This window comes from Crassostrea angulata, chromosome 6 (genome assembly GCF_025612915.1).
Source record: "Crassostrea angulata isolate pt1a10 chromosome 6, ASM2561291v2, whole genome shotgun sequence".
Classification (NCBI taxonomy): Eukaryota; Metazoa; Mollusca; class Bivalvia; order Ostreida; family Ostreidae; genus Magallana; species Magallana angulata.
The window spans coordinates 52316348-52336727 of record NC_069116.1 but is presented as its reverse complement, the minus strand read 5'-3'; the positions used below and the strand labels follow the sequence as shown (position 1 = coordinate 52336727).

At 36.4% G+C, this 20380-nt stretch overlaps 1 protein-coding gene across 2 annotated transcripts; it reads right to left on the bottom strand.

The window, feature by feature from the left end:
• Positions 1-158: 158 nt before the first annotated feature.
• On the bottom strand, positions 159-20375 carry LOC128190397 (nuclear pore complex protein Nup93-like). Of its 2 annotated transcripts, none has more exons than XM_052862436.1 (23): positions 20301-20375; positions 19824-20011; positions 19220-19337; positions 18982-19044; positions 18624-18752; positions 18419-18493; positions 18070-18162; positions 17607-17746; positions 17011-17238; positions 16680-16739; positions 16489-16566; positions 15983-16158; positions 15084-15275; positions 9366-9492; positions 9197-9269; positions 8999-9043; positions 8522-8638; positions 8066-8184; positions 7819-7936; positions 7606-7689; positions 4918-4988; positions 4502-4565; positions 159-589 (listed from the first exon to the last, which is right to left on the bottom strand). In XM_052862436.1, the coding sequence occupies exons 2-23, from the start codon at positions 20003-20005 to the stop codon at positions 470-472; spliced, it is 2472 nt and encodes an 823-aa protein (XP_052718396.1). In that variant the 5' UTR covers positions 20006-20011; positions 20301-20375; the 3' UTR covers positions 159-469. The 2 variants fall into 2 exon arrangements, with proteins under 2 accessions (XP_052718396.1, XP_052718395.1); XM_052862435.1 differs by having other exon boundaries at positions 20314-20332.
• Positions 20376-20380: the final 5 nt, after the last annotated feature.

Genomic DNA, 20380 nt, shown 5'->3' with positions numbered 1-20380 from the left:
TAGCATAATTATCACAAAAAGTATAAATATAAGCAGGAAAACGCTTTCATTGGCTGTTTATGCAGCTGCATAAAAATTTGTACATTTTAAGTAATTCTCACAACCTTTATTCCGGCATGAACCACATATTGTTTACAGAAACCAAGTTAAAAAAACTCTATAAATTCTGTTCAGCTTCATTTCTTACCTCCAACCAAATCATAGACAATACATTTATCATAAGGTTAGCAGCAAGGACGAACATTGATATCAGGTTTTTAATTAAAAAATCTTCTTCCAATTTGTTGATTGAACAGTTGTTGATTAACTCTGCCTTTTCTTAGCAGAAAAACCACTAAACATTGTCAGATGTTATGTAATGAGAGTTACTTAATATTTAAATATTTTTTTATTTAATTTATTATCAATTCATTACAATATAAAGTCTTGAACACAACATTCAGCACCCTGTACTGGTAACCGTCTTGAATCAGTTCATAAGCACTTCGATCTGGACCAGGCGAGCGTTGGTGTCCCCTGGCAGTCTGTAAGGCAGCATTCCTGCAAACATTATCAAGGCTCTTGCCTGACTTCGGAGATAATTTAGGTACTGAAACGAAAAAGGAAATCCTGCTAATTTCCAGTTGCTTACATACGTCATGTGTTTCATTGTTAAATGAAGTTTATCACTGATAACTTTTTAAGTCATATTGGGCACAGGATGTTTAATTAATGTTATCAAAGCAAAACATAGGGACCCCAACAACATCTCAAAAGTGGCATTAAAATGGACCCAATCCATCAAACAGAAAATGACAGAGGGGAAAACCAGAGGAAACTTGGAGAAGAACTCTGACCACTGAGATCAAAAACACAGGAAAGACCTGGGGTGAAATGGAGAGAACCGCTACAGATGGTGGTCCTTTGAGATCACTGGGTATAGCCTTTTGCGTCACCAGGTGCGAAGAGGATAAGTAAATAAGTAAGCATAATGTGCTCAACATTATGATCTACATCTGTTGTGTCTAAAATATAAAAAACCAATGTGCGTGATCTACAACTATTCAGAGTTGTTCATTTGTGTGAGTGTATTGTGTGATACAACACAAAACCAGGTGCACGTGTGAAAACCAGGCATTGATTCCAACTAATCAAAGCTCACTCTATCATAAAGTTTAATAAAGATGATATACAGTAAAAATTATCCAATGATAGTCAAGATTTTATAATCCTCTAGACAAAAACCTTTCATTTCCTTTTAATATATGTGGTTGAATTGTCTTTAAGGTGTAAATCCCTCTGCTATTAATTTTACCTTGTATTTTTAAAATTCTTCATATTGATTTTTATCAGAGTCAATATCAATAGATTTAAATGAAACAAAGTTGAAGTAATGAAGTGCTGCTAGGTTTTTTAAAACTGATAATAAAACATTCTAATCATGATTTAAAGAAAATTAGACATCGTGAATAGAAAAAGCACTATTTTACTTTCGCGGCATAAAAATAAAAATATGAAATGTATATGAAAATAACATATAGTTACATACATTGCCAATTCACAATGCATAATATTATGAAGCGGTGCTTTTTTAGTTCAGAATAGCACTTTGTTGATAGATTTGTAACAAAAATTTCTTCAATCATAAAGAGTTACAGGTATACCTATATCTTTCTTCATCATAAAATATTGAAAGCATTACATACTAGTACACTGCATGATAAATTGCCCTAGTTTCTAAAATTTCAGAAAAGATTTTATATTTTTTAATTTGGATAAGATAATAGTAAATCCGATTCATATGTTCAAGAAATGCTAACAAGAGGCCCATTGGCCACATCGCTCACTTGAACAATAATAGACAAAATAAAATCAGCTCTATGAAGTAATATACAAAATATCTCGACAATGTAGCATAACAGATCCTGCTTTAAAAAATGTGGCTCCATCCTTCTCCTGAAAAATATGATTTTGATGAATTTGAATCTATACAACCTAAGGTTTCTTACACTAAAGTTGCAGCTTTTCTAGGCTAAATAAAATTGAAATTACGGTTCTCAGGCCCGCGCGCATCCGTTTTGAGGGTGCCGCATTGCAAATTTTATTGCATTTTCAATAAAATAAAAAGTTGATAATGCGGAGACCTTTCCGGGAAAAAAAGTTTCCGCTTTCGGTTTGCATATAGTTTTTACTTTCGTTTCTAATGCGCAGCTTCCGGTGTAGTCTTAATCATTAAGTCGCTTATTTTTCGTGAGTAAAAACTTAATGATCCAAACCTCCCGATGATATAGACGATACTAGTAAAAATGGGGTCGATGGAAATTTTGGACTTAAAACGAATCAAAATGTCTGCTGATTCGATTTGTATCCGCCATGGAACCCTTTTAATTCTACCGCAGACTATAATTGAGAGATTTTCCGATGGATGTTTTTTGTTAGAGCTGTACGAGGGCGTAAATCGATAAAATTCGATTGGAAAAGTTGGACCTCCCCAGAAAAATTACTTGGTGCCTTCGTTTCTTTGCCAGTTGGCAAACACAAGAACAGTTTGGACGCCGCGATTTCAACCATTATAAACTTGCGGGGTTTAACGATATCTACTGTGTATTCAGGACTTACTTCTTAACTCAAGTTAACTGTGAAGAAATGTGGTCCCAGTAACTGTCGGATATGATTGGCCCCGAGATTGCATAATGATATCTCTAGTCAGTTACACAACTTTCCTGATCCAGTGCCAGGTATTTTAGAGTAAACATCATATATGTCATTTTACGTTTTGTAAAGTGGATTGGTATTTTTCTTTATTTTTAAATGACTGTCATTTATTAAAGGAGAAGGACACTACAAGGAGTTCAGTGAGGTTTTTGAACCAAAACTACAGAGGAACACTGTCCTTCTGTATCATCAAAACGAGCACAATCAACTGCAAGCAGACATGGAATTCCATTTAGTCTATCTGCTCAGACTGCCAAAACAGTGAAACAAATGGGAACCTGCATAGATTGCCAGAAACCCAGAGTCATATATAGTGCTACTAAACTTGGTGCTCAAGAAAGTGCCTTGCTTACCAAAATCATTGGACTTTATCAGTTTTCATGTGGATCTGAACTTCAGGAATTAAAACCTGATAATCCTGAGAAAGCACCCTCAATATGCGCTCTGTTGTAGAAAGTTTATATGAGATCAAATTTAGCCTGTGCATCTCCAATTGAGACCCCCTACTACATGTACAGCTCTGGTGTATTTCCCCCAATATGCTATCACTGTTGGACACAAGACACAGATACAGAAGAAGGACAGTACGCAATGTGTCATGATTGTGTTGTTTCACAATGACAGCCCCGTTAAAACTGAAGAATGTTTAAAGCTCCAGAGCAAAGAAGCAGAAAAAAATGGAAACAAACTGTTCACTTATAAAAGAATTGATGTTTTTTCATTTGACTTAAATATTAAAAATATCATTGTACTTTGAAAGTTGGACTGTATTTTCAAACATACATTGGGGTGTTTTTATCTGTTAAAATATTTAATAGATATCCTTAATAAATAATAAAACAGCATGAATAAAGAAAATCTTGTTTTTTAAATTTTAGGTAGTTAATTTCTTTCTTGAAATAAAAAAAAAGCCTCCCTCATCTGTTTTTTTAACTATAAAAAAGAAAAAAAAAAGCCTCCCTCCCTCATCTAATTTTGGAAAATTTGGCCTGAGAACCAGAGAATTAATTTTATGTGGCCCTAGGCAAATGGTTTTTTTACAAAAAGATTTTTTAAAGATATTTATCTATATTTTCCTATGAATAATTCCCCCCCCCCCCCCCATTGTGGTCTCATCCTTAACCCAGGGATCATGATTTGAACAAATTTGAATCTACCTGAGGATCTTTCCACACAAGTTATAGCTTTTCTGGCCTATTGGCTTTTGAGAAGAAGACTTTTGAAAGATACCAACAAATTTTCAATAATTCTTAATAATCTCCCTGTGAAATAAGACTTTGCCTTTCAATAAAAAAAAACTTGAATTCCCTTTACAAAAGGATGCTATGTACAAAATTTGGTTAAAATTGGCTAAGTAGTTCTGGAGAAGAAATTGAAAATGTATTAAGTTTACAGACAGACAGGCGGACGGACGGTCGGATGGACCCTTGACAAAACGTAATCAGAATAGCCCACTTAAGCTTTCAGCTCACCTGAGCTGAAAGCTGATAACTTTCAGCTCAGGTGAGCTAAAAAGTTTAACTTCATCCAGCATTCAAAACCCATGGCTCAGATTCAGATTCAAGTCCATGAAATATATAAGTTTCATAAGACGCACTATCCATTTAAGTTTGGTAAAGTTAGGACCAGTAGTAACTTAGATATGGCCATTAAAGGTAAAGATAGTACAACTAATAAGTTAGATACAGGGTCCGCTTCAAAAACTTTACCCAGGTCAGGACGTCAACGCCTATGCCAGGGGTATAGCATAAGCTCCCCGGATTGCGTCTTGGTGAGCTAAAAAGAACCTTTTATAAATATAGATTACCGTTTCTCTGCCTCCATCTTCTGATCTGCCTTGTCCTGAATAGCCTCCCCTTGGAGCTGAGTTTCTGAAATATTAGTAAGTCATCTGTTCAAGTTTATCACTGATAATTTTAAAGTTGTGTTGGACACAGGATGTTTAGAGTTACATAAGTATAAAGTGCTAAACATCTGTTGTGTCTGTAATCTAATAAACCAACACTATATTCAAATAATTAAATTATTAAAATTACTTATAATTCTAAGGGTGTTTATTTGAAGAAAAAGTTCAAATTTTGCTACACAATATATAAAGGTGCATACAGAGCTACAATATATGTATGTGCTAAAACTTTATCTACAACATTTGACATTTTTAATTGACATCTGTTTATGTACAGTGCCTTCAGCAGCCTTAGAAAGCAATCTGGTGTTACTTACTTGGCATTCTTGTACTGATTATGTAATATGTTCATGGTTGCTATCAAAATATCTGGTAGACATCTTCTGACCTACAAATGAAAATATAAAAATACAATGATGAGAGCATCAATTAAAACATGAAAACATACTCATTCAAATGATGTATACTTTAACTATATATGTATATTCCAGTAGGTTCCCAAATATTTATTTCTTGCATTTATCAACACCAACACCCCCCCCCCATTTTTTAAAACAAGAGGCCCATGTGCCACATCGCTCACCTGAGGAACAATAGGTATGATAAAGTCAGCTTAATGGAGTCATAATACAAACAATCTGGACAATGTACAATAATACATGTAGATCCTGTATACTGTAAATTCCTAATTAAACGCGAGGAATTAATATCCGCGAGAAGCCCGTCTCGCGAATTCTAAAATCTCGCTTTTAATTTTTGGAGACATGTAAACTACATGAAACTATGACAAAAATTTCGCCATTCGCGATTTTATGTTCTCGCGATTTGATGGTAAATCGTTGAATCGCGGAATTAAGTACTCGCGTAAAATAAGGAATCTACAGTAATTAAAATTCATTTTTCCCCCTTGGAACTCGGATAGCCCTGATTGCTGCCAATATTTACAAGAGCAGACTTTAATCACCGCTCCTGCACACGTTACGCAGGCAGGGATGACCGCACACCTACACAACTCAACAGGTACCAACGTTTACGCAAGCCAGCAGGGATGACCGCACACTTACGCCAACAGCTCAACCTACCGCAAACAGGGAGTTCCACACACTTGCGCTAGAAAGGCCTGAACACCAGCAAGGATGACCATACACTAGTGCTCCGCCGCAACCACCACCAATACAAGCAGGTATGACTGCACACTTGTATTAATGCGATACAGGGCAGGAATGACCGCACACTTTGTATCAAAGGTTAGAAAACACGTAGATTAGAGAGAGCAGGAATGATCACACACTCAATCTATCCATACCTGTTTAAGTTTAACCCCAAACAGTCACTCATCTTGATGCAATAGACACTGTCGCTATATATGTGCCGGCCTTAAATAATTCATAGTATCTAAAGATTGGAAATCAAAAATAAACAAACTAATCCGGCCTAACCCAAAACTGAACAACTTATATACATTGAATATTTATTATTGTATAAAAATAATCATCACAATAATTGGTTAACAGTGGATGCATTAATTAAAATAATCAAGAATCAATAAATCAAGGGCAATAACTCAATACAGTAATACAAAAAGATTCTAATGAAAAAATAGCTGCCTGCTTCAATTTTATAGTCATATCACATGTTGAGTATTGCAGTTCTCAAAAAGATCCTTTACACTTGTTTATATATGGAATATTTAGCTACATTAAACTCTGAACCTTCTTGTGAGGCCGAAGAATTGTCCTGGAGCCAAAGTTTTAACAATTATAAAGAATCATCTTGCTGATTAGTTTCTGAGAAGAAGATTTTTAAAGATTTACTTTATATAATCCTATGTAAAACTTTAACACCCCCACCCCCGACCCCCCCCCCCCCCCCATGTGGCCTCAACCTAGCCCCAGGGATCATGATTTTCACAACTTTGAATCTACACTGATTGAGGATGCTTCCACACAAGTTTCAGCTTTCCTGGCTGATTAGTTTCTGAGAAGAAGATTTTTAACGATTTACTCTATATATTCCTATGTGAAATTTCGACCCCCCATTGTGGCCCCACCCAACCCCCAGGAGATATGATTTTCACAACTTTGAATCTACACTACCTGAGGATGCTTCCACACAAGTTTCAGCTTTCCTGGCTGTTTAGTTTCTGAGAAGAAGATTTTTAAAGATTTACTCTATATATTCCTATGTGAAATTTCGACCCCCCATTGTGGCCCCACCCTACCCCCGGGGAAAATGAATTTCACAACTTTGAATCTACACTACCTGAAGATGCTTCCACACAAGTTTCAGCTTTCTTGGCTGTTTAGTTTCTGAGAAGAAGATTTTTAAAGATTTACTCTATATATTCCTATGTAAAACTTCGACCCCCCATTGTGGCCCCACCCTACCCCCGGGGGTCATGAATTTCACAACTTTGAATCTACACTACCTGAGGATGCTTCCACACAAGTTTCAGCTTTCCTTGCTTTCTGGTTCTTGAGAAGATTTTTGAAAATTTCTGGAAAATTTTCATTAATTTCTAATTATCTCCCCTTGAAAACGGGTGTGGCCCTTAATTTTCACAACTTTCAATCCCCTTTGCCTAAGGATGATATGTGTCAAGTTTGTTTAAAATTGGCCTAGTAGTTCTTGAGAAGATGTTGAAAATGTGAAAAGTTTACGGACAGACGGACAGACGGACGGGCAGACGGACGGACAGACGGACGACAGACAAAATGTGATCAGAATAGCTCACTTGAGCTTTCAGCTCAGGTGAGCTAAAAATGAAAACATTCATGAAGTCGACAGTAAGAAAATGGAGAACATTCACTCTATCAACTAAATTAAATATATGTTGTCTATAATTAAATTAAAATCAATTTCTATAGAGTGTCATATTGAATAAACTTTCTAATGTAGTCTAAAAATGGACACATCCATCCAACTCTCATAAGAAAAATTTTGAAATTGTAAGAGTAAACAGGTCTTTATATGGATAATACAAATCAATAAAACTGATATGTCACCTCATCTGTGTAATGCCTGAAGGCGTTCACTTTATGTTCCACAGCATCAGCTGTCAAGGGAAGTAATTTTAACTGCTTCATCACCTACACAGAAAAATCCAGGATGTCAGGATGAATCACCAATTTACACATACAGATAGAGGATATCCAAATATTTCATATCTTTAAAAAAAAAAAATTACAAAAATTATACACAAGGAAAATTCTGTGTACCTCAAAAGCTTCATCTACATTTCCTTCATGGTAAGAATCAAAAAAGGTCAAAAGGTCAAGCAAAAGGTAAAATGTGCTGGTATTTGACCTTGACCCTTCATTATTCCTCTCTCTGTACCTGTAAATGAAATAGATACTGTATATCAGTAATGTGAGGAAAACCAATCCAATGAAAACTTCAGAAAAGAATCTGAAACTTTGTCTGGTATTTTAGAGGTTTATGACCAAAGTACAGTCCATTCCTCACCGTTTGGCGATACTGAGGGCCATGGCTCGGAGCCTGTCCCGAGCAGACTGGGGGGTATTGGGCTGTGATACCACCTGGCTGATCAGTCGATTCAGTAACTCCAGCACTTTGTCATGTTTCTGGGTAAAACATTTCTGCATTAGTACATAAACCTACATAGGTTGTTGTCTACAACTACTAGTATGTCTATGTGATAATTTAAGAAATTTTATGAAGTTAACATTTTGCACTTATCTGCATTAAAAATCAAAATGTGGTTTACTTTTTCCAACACTGATATTCTTACATGTACATTGTACATATTGAAGCCATTAGATGTGAAGAAACTGTGCAAAGTACAGTAAAACAGTATTAGAATGAACACGCTTTTCATTCGCTTTCTGGCACTTCGTTATAACTGTGTTTTACTGTATAAACATGCTTATAAATTTAGTACGACTTTAATCACACACTCACATCTCCTAGATCATACAACATGACAGCCTCCTCAAACATTCCCTTGTTTTCTGTATCCCTGGCAACCAGCTCAATGATTCTCTGCGTATCATGGTGAAATTTGTCTATTGCACCCAACTACAACATGGAGTAAATAATTAAAACTAATCAGATTTACCAGAAATATATCACTGGACATCCTAAAAATTCTATGTTAGATACATTTAGTTTCTGGAATGCACTTTGAAATGCATAAAAAGTACAAGGCAACAATTAAGCTTCATATTCTTTCTCTTCTATTCAAATCTATTCAAATCAAGATTTAGGATGACCAAAATTTAGACAGGTCTGAATTCTTGACTGTGGAATTTTTTTATTTGGTTTATAATGATTCGTCATAGCCTTTCTAGGCATATTTAATTATGGACAGGAGGATTTCAATGTTTCATGTGAACAGAGATTTATACAATGCACAGGTTACAGCTTTTCCAAACTCACTCGTCTTGTGCCATCTGGTTCCATCTTCCCCAACAGCATCTCAAACTAAAGAACAGAGTGTAAACATTCAGGGAATAAAGGAATGTACAGGTACAAGTTAGGTTATGCATATGAAGATTCAAAATAATAATTGTAGAGAGCAAGAGGTTCATTTTACATCCACTCTGAACTAAAGTGCAATTCATAATGCATCATTACCTCTCTAGTTTCCAACACAAGTTCACTAACACACGACATGAAGAGATTCTCTCCTTGGGACGTCCTCAGATCACTGCAATGAAAAATACCAACAGGGTGAATTAAATGGGACATTTGTGCAATTTATTGAATTTGAAATGTGATAGTGAGAGAGTGCCCAAGGACTTACTTTAGGAAGTAGAAATACTGCAACGCCTCCCTTGGGTCGGTGGCTTCAAATTTGCGTGTGTACATAGTGATGAGGCGGACAAAGTTCAGTCTCCTCAAGGGTCCTTCATCAGATGATTCTTTAGTTACTAAACAAACAATTCAAACAAATTTCAGGTATCTTTTCTCAACATGAGATTCAGTTATAACATCATTCTATCAATAGATCTCTTTTTATCAGTCTCCCATAATAGCCAACACCAGACCATATTTTTTTATCAGAATTATAGCATTAAGATGATTAAAAACACAATACTTATAACCTTGATCATTTGTTTAAAGATTGTTTCAATCTACCAGCTAACTGTACAATTATCTGTGTTAAGAGTAAATTGTAACCTTAATTTCATTGTAGTAAGAATTCTACAAATTCTTGTAAGGTCAGCAAATGATGTAAATTATGAATGGGGGAGAGGCTTTGACAGTTCTCCCCGCTATCTTTCACACCTTATCGCTCAAATCGTGAGACTTGGCAGATTTGGTTCCAATTAAATTTTGGATTATAAACAGGCTAGGCATTTTTCACATTAATCTCTGTTTTAACTTTTAATTACCTCCGTCCTGTCCGTGGGAATTTGACATTTTATTTCTATTTAAAAGATATTGTATAAGAAATTCTGTCAGTCTTTGTTCAACCTCGCATTGATACACACATGGAATAAACTGATGAGAAATCATTCGATTGGGTTCAGTTTTATGCGTGTAACAATTTGGTGGCAGCGTCGGGATACTTTCACTCATAGTCGTGGTGTAACGATTGAAGTAAAAGTGTATTTTACTAATTATTGTGGGGAAACAATTTTTAGTTAAAGTGAACCAATACCTATTAAATATGTCGGACACGGAGGTTGATGACACAGGAAGGCCAAGGCGAGCTACAACCCAGAAACTAATCGAGTTTACAGAAGATGAGCTTGTAGAAGAACAACCGCAATTGTTTAGGCAACCTAAAAATCCGCCGTTAAAGAAAAAAACAACAAAGAAGGATCAAAATTTGGAAATCGAGTTGGAAAGAGAAAAAATTGCCTTGGAACGCGAAAAACTTAAGATAGAAATGGAAAGATTGGCTTTAGAAAGGGAAAAAATTCAACTGCAAAAACAGGAAAATGAACCATCGGCAAAAGCTATGCCATTTAAAATCAAATTACAACCGTTTGACCCGAAATGTGATGACATACTAACATTTCTATCGGAATTTGAGGCTATCGGGGAGCAAGCTGAATGGAATGAGAAACAAAAAGTCTTACAATTAAGAACTCTTTTAACAGGTGAGACTCGTCAAATTTCATCCCAGTCATCATCTACATTCGGTGATTTAAGAAAGGCACTTGTTGATCGATATGGAAAACGCCCACATGAGTACTTTAATGAACTCGTAAACGTAAAACGTGAAGGAAATGAAACGTACAGAGGGTTGTTTTCAAGAATAGATAAGTACCTAAGGAGATCCATTGAGGACAAGGATCCAATAGAAATTTTGCGAGAAGAATTTTTTCTAAAAGCATTACCGCCAGCACAAGCACAATGGGTAAGAAGATACAAGGGATCATCTACTGTCGTGGAAGCCGCCGAGGACTACATACCGCCAAAAGGACCAAGGGAAGTTGGACCATCCCAGGGGTTTACCGGGAATGGCAAAGGATCTGGACCATCTCAGGGATTTACTGGGAATGGCAAAGGATCGGGACCAGGAAATGGTCAAAACCATGGAAATCACAGGAAGGATGTGATATGTTTTAAATGCAATGGCAAAGGGCATTTTGCTAATAAATGTCCTAAAATTTCATTAGTGTCTAAAATAATTAAACATGAATGTGATGGATTAATCTACATTCCAGGACACGTGAATGACAGGGAAGTTTCCTTTGTGAAGGATACGGGAGCGTCCATGACTTTAATCAAGGAGGACCTTGTAGATTCCTCATGCATTTTGGAGGGACAGAAGACCACACTGTACACAGCCATCGGGCAGCCATTTGAGGCCAAAATTGGGATAGTGAAACTCGACACTCCGTACTTCAAAGGACATGCACAGGTTGGTCTTGTTCCTTCTCTGGTAGCAGATGCGCTACTAGGAAATGATGTCATTAGCAGGAAGAATGTTAATGTTGTGACGAGAGCACAAGTGCGTCAAGAAACAAATGAAGAAGTATTGTTTGACCGAAAAATGAATGAATCTGATGTAAAACCAAAAGAGATTGAAGCAATTAAGGACAGTGAAACAACAGAGACTGTAAACATTGAGAACCTACATGGAATCAATGCAGAAAAACTTGCAGAACTTCAGAGGAATGACCCAAAGTTAAAATCATGTCGGGATAAGGCTGTATCGACAGAAACAGCCTGCACAATACCACTCGCATTTTATTGGGAAAATGGAATCTTAAAACGAAAATGGACATCGGCAAACCAACAAAAGCAGGGATATCAAATTGTCCTACCAAAACCTCTCCGACAATCGATCATAAAACTTGCACACAACCAACCACTTGCAGGACACCTTGGAACAGAGAAAACAAAAGAACGCATTTTGAAATCTTTCTATTGGCCAGGGATGTTCCATGAAATCAGCGATTACTGTTCTTCATGTGACGTATGTCAGAAAGTTGCAAAAAGAACCAATGTGAAAGTCCCAATGATCAATACGCCAATTATATCTACTCCGTTTTTCAAAATATCAATGGATATCGTAGGCCCTTTGGCTAAAACAAAGAAAGGAAACAGATTCATTCTCACCATTGTTGATGACGCAACGCGTTACCCAGAAGCATTCGCATTGAAAAGCTGTGATGCTGAGAGTGTGGCAAACGCTCTCATTGAACTCTGTAGCCGGGTAGGCATTCCGAAAGTTATCTTGACTGATCAAGGAACTAACTTTACGAGTAAACTCATCAAGGAGTTATTCACATTGTTGAAAGTGAAGGGAGTGACAACTTCACCATATCATCCTCAAGCAAATGGAAAAACTGAACGTTTCAATGGGACGTTGAAATCGATATTAAAGAAGCTTTGCACTACTGAGGAGCTAGAGTGGGATACTCTACTCCCATATGCATTGTTCGCGTACCGTGAAGTCCCTCATCAGGAGACGGGATTCGCACCATTTGACCTACTTTACGGGTGGCCAATCAGAGGACCAACGGAAGTAATAAAAGAATTTATGGCAGGAGAAGAGGAAATCCAAATGTCAACCATCGAGCATATAATCAAGATTCGACAAAGGTTACAGGATGTTACGTCAGTGGTAAAAGAAAATCTGACAAAAAGGAAGGAATTCGTTAAAACATGGTATGACAAAACAGCGTCAAGGCGAGAATTCCAACCTGGAGATGAAGTTCTCATCCTGTTACCATCAGAATCATCACGAATGGAGGCTCAGTGGAAAGGACCCTACCGTGTGACAGAACGCATCAATGATGTCAATTACAAAGTCAATGTAGGAGGACGACGCGGAGTGGCAGTGTACCATATAAATCTCTTGAGAGAGTACAAAAGATCCATACTCTTTGTTGCTGAGAAAACAGAAGACACTGATGGACTAGAAGAAGCGACTCCATGCACTGAAAACAACGAAACCATAAGCGATTTGAACTTCGGCGAAAATTTAGACCATTGTCAAAAACAGGAAGTCCGCAAAATATTCATAAAATATGAAAATGTTTTCACCAACAAACCTGGTCATTGTACCCTGACGGAACATAGCATCAGAACAACAACAGAAACACCAATATTTCAAAGACCGTATAGAATTCCTGAAGCAAAACAAGCAGCCGTGAAGGACGCAATTGAAGAAATGTTGAAGCAGAGACAAATTCAACCATCAAATAGCCCTTGGAGTTCGCCAGTTGTCCTTGTAAACAAACCAGATGGAACTATCAGAATCTGCATTGACTACCGAAAACTCAATGAAATAACAGTGTCAGATGCATACCCAGTCCCAAGAATCAGCGACATCCTGGAAAAAGTTGGAAATGCCAAATTTCTAAGTCATTTCGATCTGACCAAGGGATACTGGCAAGTTCCGTTGTCAGAAGATTCCAGAGAAAAATCAGCCTTTGTGACCCCATATGGACTTTACGAATTTTTAGTTATGCCATTTGGAATGAAAACCTCACCTGCAACATTCATACGCCTAATGGACAAGGTGTTACATGACGAGAAAAATGTTGTTACATATTTTGATGATATAGTGATTTTCTCAGATTCCTGGGAATCTCACCTTGAGGATATCGAGAATGTTGTCAAGAAATTGCAGGAAGCTAACTTGACTGTTCGCCCTTCAAAGTGTAAGATAGGAGCTACACAATTGAAATGTCTGGGACACATTGTCGGGAATGGAAGCGTTACACCAGATCCATCTAAAGTACAGGCGATTCAGGACTTTCCTCTTCCGGTGACGAAGAAAAACCTGAAGTCGTTCTTGGGATTGACGGGCTACTACCGTGCATACATAGCGAAATACGCCGAAATTTCCGTATTGCTAACCAACATGCTGAAGAAATCTGAACCGACAAAATTAAAGTGGAACTCGGAACAAGTGACGGCATTCAAACTCTTGAAGGAGGCCTTGATGACAGCACCAGTCCTAATTACACCAAAATTTGAAAACCCATTTATTGTCCAAACTGATGCAAGTCAATACGCAATAGGAGCCGTTCTCAGCCAAGAAATGATAGATGGTGACCATCCAGTATCCTACATCAGTAGAAAACTATTGCCGCGAGAACAAAACTATTCAACAATTGAAAAGGAACTTTTGGCAATTGTTTGGGCCATCGGATCTTTCTCCTATTACCTGGACGGCAGGAAGTTCTTTGTGGAGACAGACCATAATCCACTTAGCTGGCTTCATCGCATGAAAGACAGAAATCAAAGACTCTTACGCTGGACCCTTTCATTACAACCGTTTGATTTTGAAGTAAGATACCGCAGAGGCACTAAAAATCAAAATGCAGACAGTTTATCGCGTATATAAACTAACTATCCGAGTGTATTATGAATAGTGACAGTGACTTTGAAAAATATGGACTGTTAACTATTGCTTTTACATTGAGTATAATTTGTGACTTCTGGACTGTAATCTGTTAATGGATTGTTAATGGACAATTTTTTTTTTCAATGTAAAACAGTGAACTTTATTGTTTTGAAATATGTATTATTTCCTAATTTTAATTATCTTTACAATTTTAATTTTGAAAAAATTCAACTTTTCTAGTTAAATTTTTATCTTAAGGACGGAGGTGTTAAGAGTAAATTGTAACCTTAATTTCATTGTAGTAAGAATTCTACAAATTCTTGTAAGGTCAGCAAATGATGTAAATTATGAATGGGGGAGAGGCTTTGACAGTTCTCCCCGCTATCTTTCACACCTTATCGCTCAAATCGTGAGACTTGGCAGATTTGGTTCCAATTAAATTTTGGATTATAAACAGGCTAGGCATTTTCACATTAATCTCTGTTTTAACTTTTAATTACCTCCGTCCTGTCCGTGGGAATTTGACATTTTATTTCTATTTAAAAGATATTGTATAAGAAATTCTGTCAGTCTTTGTTCAACCTCGCATTGATACACACATGGAATAAACTGATGAGAAATCATTCGATTGGGTTCAGTTTTATGCGTGTAACAATCTGCCAAGTCAATTGATAAGTTGTGTTACACACTATACAATGTACTTACACAGCTGAGCTTGAGTAGAAGGAGGGAGCATCAGCATCTTGAGTTCATACAGAACCAGAGCTACATGGACAGCGTGGCAGAGGAGGCGGTCAATCCGGGACATGAACTCAATGGCTGCCTCAAACTGAGCCGTCAGGATGAGAATTTGGAAGTAAAGGAAGGGGTTCTGGTACCCATTGAAATGGCTTTCACCTAGAGTAGCAAAAATATATAATTATATATATATGGAAATATAGAAGTGTCATGGAAAAGTAGGATAAAAAAGAAGTGGGTCAGTGTAAACAGAAAATCAAGGTTTCTTAAGAAATAAAATTGTGACATTGTCATAATCAGATTATCAGGTAAACTTATCAATCATTTGATAATGATGCAGGTAAATACATATACATGTACAGAGTACTCCAACTTAAAACATACATAAACTTGTCTGCTCCAAATTAAGCACAATCTTCCCAATCAACTCATAAACTGATTAGCATAATCATAAATTAGAGTGTTTGAAGCAGTCTCCAGGTGTATTTGTTTCAAATGCCTTAGTATATTTGATTAAAGTGGACAAATCCATCAGCTATCCACTTTAATATGATAACTTCTAAATTTAGAAATTGGAATGTGTACAGTATTTCATATCATGCAATGACAAAACTTAGCAGTGCTATTTACATGTAAATGTTTAAAATGAATTCTTATTTGTTATAAGATGGGGAATAAAATAAGGCACACATAAACATTATTTCCAATTTTTGATACAATAATTATAACTTTTTTTGCCAAATGTAGCCAAAAATAGTACAAATTTAACCATCAAGGAGAAAATAAAGTCTGTACTTTCACTTCATAACAAAACTGTTACATGTGATGCTACATTATTTCATCAGATACTAAGTGACAAAACTTACCAAAGTCTTCATAAAGCAGACTCTGTAGCCGCTGGAGAGTAAAGCCGTCCTGTCGCGAGGGGTCAGAGTCCACCTGGATCTGGGATAATTTGATCCACAGGTAGTCATCGATTTTATCGGCTATCTCTGAATGATCTTCTGCAGGATCACATCGCCCCACTACACAGAACACTGCCCTGTAAGTACAAGTCTAGGATCTAGAACTAGTTCAGTTCAAATTAACACATGTATCCGTTTACATTACAAGGCAAGCTACTTACCAATATCCATGCACTGATCAACATTATCAACATAACAAACATTGGCAAATACAACATAAAGCAATATTTGTTTTACAAATTACAATAAAGATTAGAAACTGACAACAAAACCACACAAAACTTCTGAAAAACATGAAACTAATCAGTTTATTTCTTAAACTTTAATGTTCAGGCAATTATGGTAAAAGTCCACAAATAACTCTCACAGACAGAAGAAAAAGTTAGCAGCAATCTCTGAATAATTACCTTTTGTAAGGATCGTTTTGATTCTTGATGATTCGGCGATAATGAAGATTGATCTTTGTTTCGCTGGCGGCAGACAATCTACATGTACAATGTCTATGATTTTAAAACAAGAATTTTCAACCAATATTTGATACGAAGTATCTTTGTTCAGTATCATCTATTATAAATACTTGTATGTGACACTTATTCACCTGTTGTCTTCATCTGTGACATATTCTCTGAGAAAAGCAGGAAAGTCCCCAAGACTGTGACTGAAAGAGAAATTGCCTTATGATCAACTTTTGGGGTAAAGTGTATAGTACCAGTAATATCTACTTGAATTCTATTTGGACATTTTTCCTTAAAATTGCTTTAAACAACTTCTGATTCTTATTTAATAACTTAATCAGTAAATAAGGAGATGTGCATCATTAAAATAGAGTTTTTGCACACACAACTAACCTGAAAATCACCTTTAAGTATCCTAATCAATGTGCGGGTCATTCATTGACAATGATAAGCAAAATGAGTCCATGTACTTACGATGCTTTTTCTGTGACCTGTAATGCAGCTTGGAGGTCGCCACACCTCAGACAGAAATAGATCATAGCCCAGACCGGGTGTCCGTCCACATGCCCATCCTCCAGGCCCTTGATGTGAGGCGGGCGGACGTTGAGGTAACTCTTGACCTGGTTGTAGGTGGAGGGGATTCCCCCAAGCTGGGCCTGCTGAAGGTTACTGTAGATCGTGTTCTGTATGTGTTTGGAGTACCTAGAATGCAGCAATTTTATCTTTTATCATCTTTACATTTATACTACAAGAAAAGCTCTGAGACATGCATCATGACATTAACTATTGATATACATGTACAGTACTGTATCTCTTATCATGATTAATTTAATTGACAATGTTCTAGGAAATACTTCTGATACATGTTGCACATTTGTCAGACATCTGAATGTACATTTTACATCAATGTATATTTGACTCTGACACTTCTGCTAAGTACAGGTGTCCATCAGTTTTACAAGTGTGCATGGATTTTGTAAATTTTACATTTATGACTACTGCAAAGTACATGAATCAATTCATTTTACAGGTCTTTTTAAGTACATGATATTTTGTATGGGACGGCTTACATTTGCTCCAGGTACTCCTTGCCTTTCTGAACAAAAGCGGCCTGTGTGCGGTAGTCTGTGCGCGACTCCTTCACGCTGTTAGAGGAGATCATGGGGACATCTACCATGTACCTCACTTGTTCCCACAGGTCCATCACAGGCTGGGGACAAAATCAAAATGACCAATCACACAAAATAAAGTGCCAATAAGAATTAGAGGCAACAACTTTATTGGGTATATACAGGGACAAGTTCATTTAGCATTATTTCCCAAACTGGTGAAACAATTTTACTTTATCTTTAACTCACACAAACTCATTTTTTCTTTAATAAAGTGAACAAAATGAGATACATGTTATCTTTATTATAATGATTACGATTTCTGCATTTGTGATGGGGAAATTAGACAAAAATTCCCCCTTATTTATCACCTAACATACTTTTGTGGTGTATAAGTGTGATAACCAGAAACAGTGAACTGTACCTTATCATCAAGACTGACGGCCACATCAGAGAAGGCGTCCACCAGGCTGGGCCTGATGCTGCCCTGCAGGACTTGTTCATTGTACATGTACACCTAGGAAGCAACAGAAACCTAGTCACATCAGGAGAAATTATGATTCAAATGATACATGCACTCTTAAACAACAGAAATAAGTTTTCTATACAAATGGTATCTACATGTATATAATTCTGATGAGGAAGGTCCCCTTTACATGCCTATACTTTTGCATGTTGTGTTTTATTCTGCCCAACCTCACACACTGCTTAGAAGAATTCAATGTTATGTTGTTTAATACATGTACTATTAACATGTACGTTGCAAACTTTACCTGTCTAGCATATGCCATCTCTATGTTGTTGAGATTACTTCGACCATGCATGCTGACAGGATCCACAGCAAAACTCTAACCAAATGAAGGAAAAATTATTATTACATCACATATAATTTGAATTACAAAAGACAAACTTACAGCTCATGGAGAATGCACACACTAAGGCTTACCATCTAGACTTCACCATGCTTTACAGCCTTACCTCTGCCTCTGGTTGGAAGTCTGTTGTCTCCTGGTTCAGACCCCGAAGTGTGTTCAGAATTTTTTGTTTTTCTCTTTCCCATTCATTTTCCATGCATTCCCAGTGTCTCCTCTCAGATTCCTCGAATGTCTGAAAATATTGTTTTTTGTTTGTCATACCTTTGAAATCAAAGAGAAGGGGCTTATTAAATGGGGCTTATTAAATAAAGATTAGTGAATGTAAATCTTGTCCTGCTTTCTTAAAACTAAAACAGAACTCTCTCTTAAATAACAAGTGTAACAGGTACCGGTAGATACATCATAAAGACTAACATTTTTAAAATGAAAAATACATATGACTTCTATGGTTCATTACTTACATGTTTCCTTGTTTGCTCAATCACTGCCAACAAAGCATTTTCTCTTTCATTTTTTAAGAAGCTCTGGAAGTAAAAGAAAACAAAACATCCTTTAGTACTTTTCAAAAGAGGCTTTAAAAGCAAGGTTTTAGGGACAGTTGTGTTAAAGAAAAACAGTATGTACTAGCTGCTAATATTGTTTAAAAATTCAGTTCAACTTTACTAACAAAAATTTTTTGGTTTAATTACAGTTTCTTACTTGAATGTCAGTGTCTTTTACTGGTTCTAGAGGCTCAAATGTCTTGGATGCACTCAAGCCTTCTAGTTTCTGAGAAATTTTTGGTACATCATATCCTTTAGTACCCAGCAATATGGACCTGGAAGAAAATGTATTCATAAAATTAGAGCTCAAAAACAATTCATGGTTGATTTAGAAATTATTTTATATTTCATATCAAATAAACTCTGGAAAACAATGACCCTTACAGATTGATGTAGACATATGTCAAAAACAGAGCATCGTTTAAATATAAAGTTGTCTCAAAACTTAGTCAAATTGTAAAAATGTTATTGTTTATCTTAATTGTTTTTAATTTTCATCATTTGCTAAATTGATAGAAACTAAAAATAGATATTTTGACAAATGAGGTGTATTGTATTTTGAATGACATTAATAAGCTCCAGACAGAAAATTGATGTGCATTTTCTTTCTAAAATGAATAAAATTTGCCTTCTCTTTGACTCCCACAGGAGTATCATACAGGCATTTGACTAGTAAATGGAATGAAGTCAAACCACCAAATGGTGGCCTGCGTGTACCTGTTCAAAAAAGAATGAAACAATAGAATCATTTGATTTCTTACGCTCTAACATCAGTGGAGTCTTGACTGATGGGGGCAACTTTTGACAGCAGACGGGACCCTGCTTCAAGGATCTGTGCTATATTCCTGTTGACTCTTGGTAAGTCTGAGGCGCTGTCAAATTCAGCAGTCAGCTGCTCGGCTTGTTGTCGAAGATCAGAAAAATCAGCAACATCTGTCTCCATTTTCCCCTAGTTACACGAAGTGAAAAACGTTTCATGTAAACATATCAACCCCACAAACCTGTTTATAATTCAAGTAGTACTTGTCCCTATAAATGATAAATCTTATTTGTACAAAGGACTTACCTGCTAAGCTAAACTTATTTAAAAAGCCTTTATATTTAAGATTCGGGTGCCGGGTGTATAAAATTATGTTCTTGACAATCTTAGTTGCTTATAATCATTCTATATCCCGCACAAATGAGAGTTTACAATGAAGTGAGATAATGTTTACCTAGTTAATGCAAATATACATTACTTTTACTTTCACATGTGTAAATAAGCCGCCATACAAAAGTCATCAGCCGCATGCGCTAAAAGGCGCAAGTCTTTTTAGCG

Bases quoted from the DNA above. Each gene is read 5' to 3' on its own strand.
- LOC128190397 (XM_052862436.1), bottom strand. From the start codon at position 20,005: ATGGAGACAGATGTTGCTGATTTTTCTGATCTTCGACAACAAGCCGAG. The intron at 17,747-18,069 runs GTACAGTTCACT...TTTTGTCCCCAG, and splicing joins CCGTCAGTCTTGATGATAAG to CCTGTGATGGACCTGTGGGA. The intron at 9,493-15,083 runs GTAAGTACATTG...TTGTTTGTTTAG, and splicing joins TTCTACTCAAGCTCAGCTGT to TAACTAAAGAATCATCTGAT.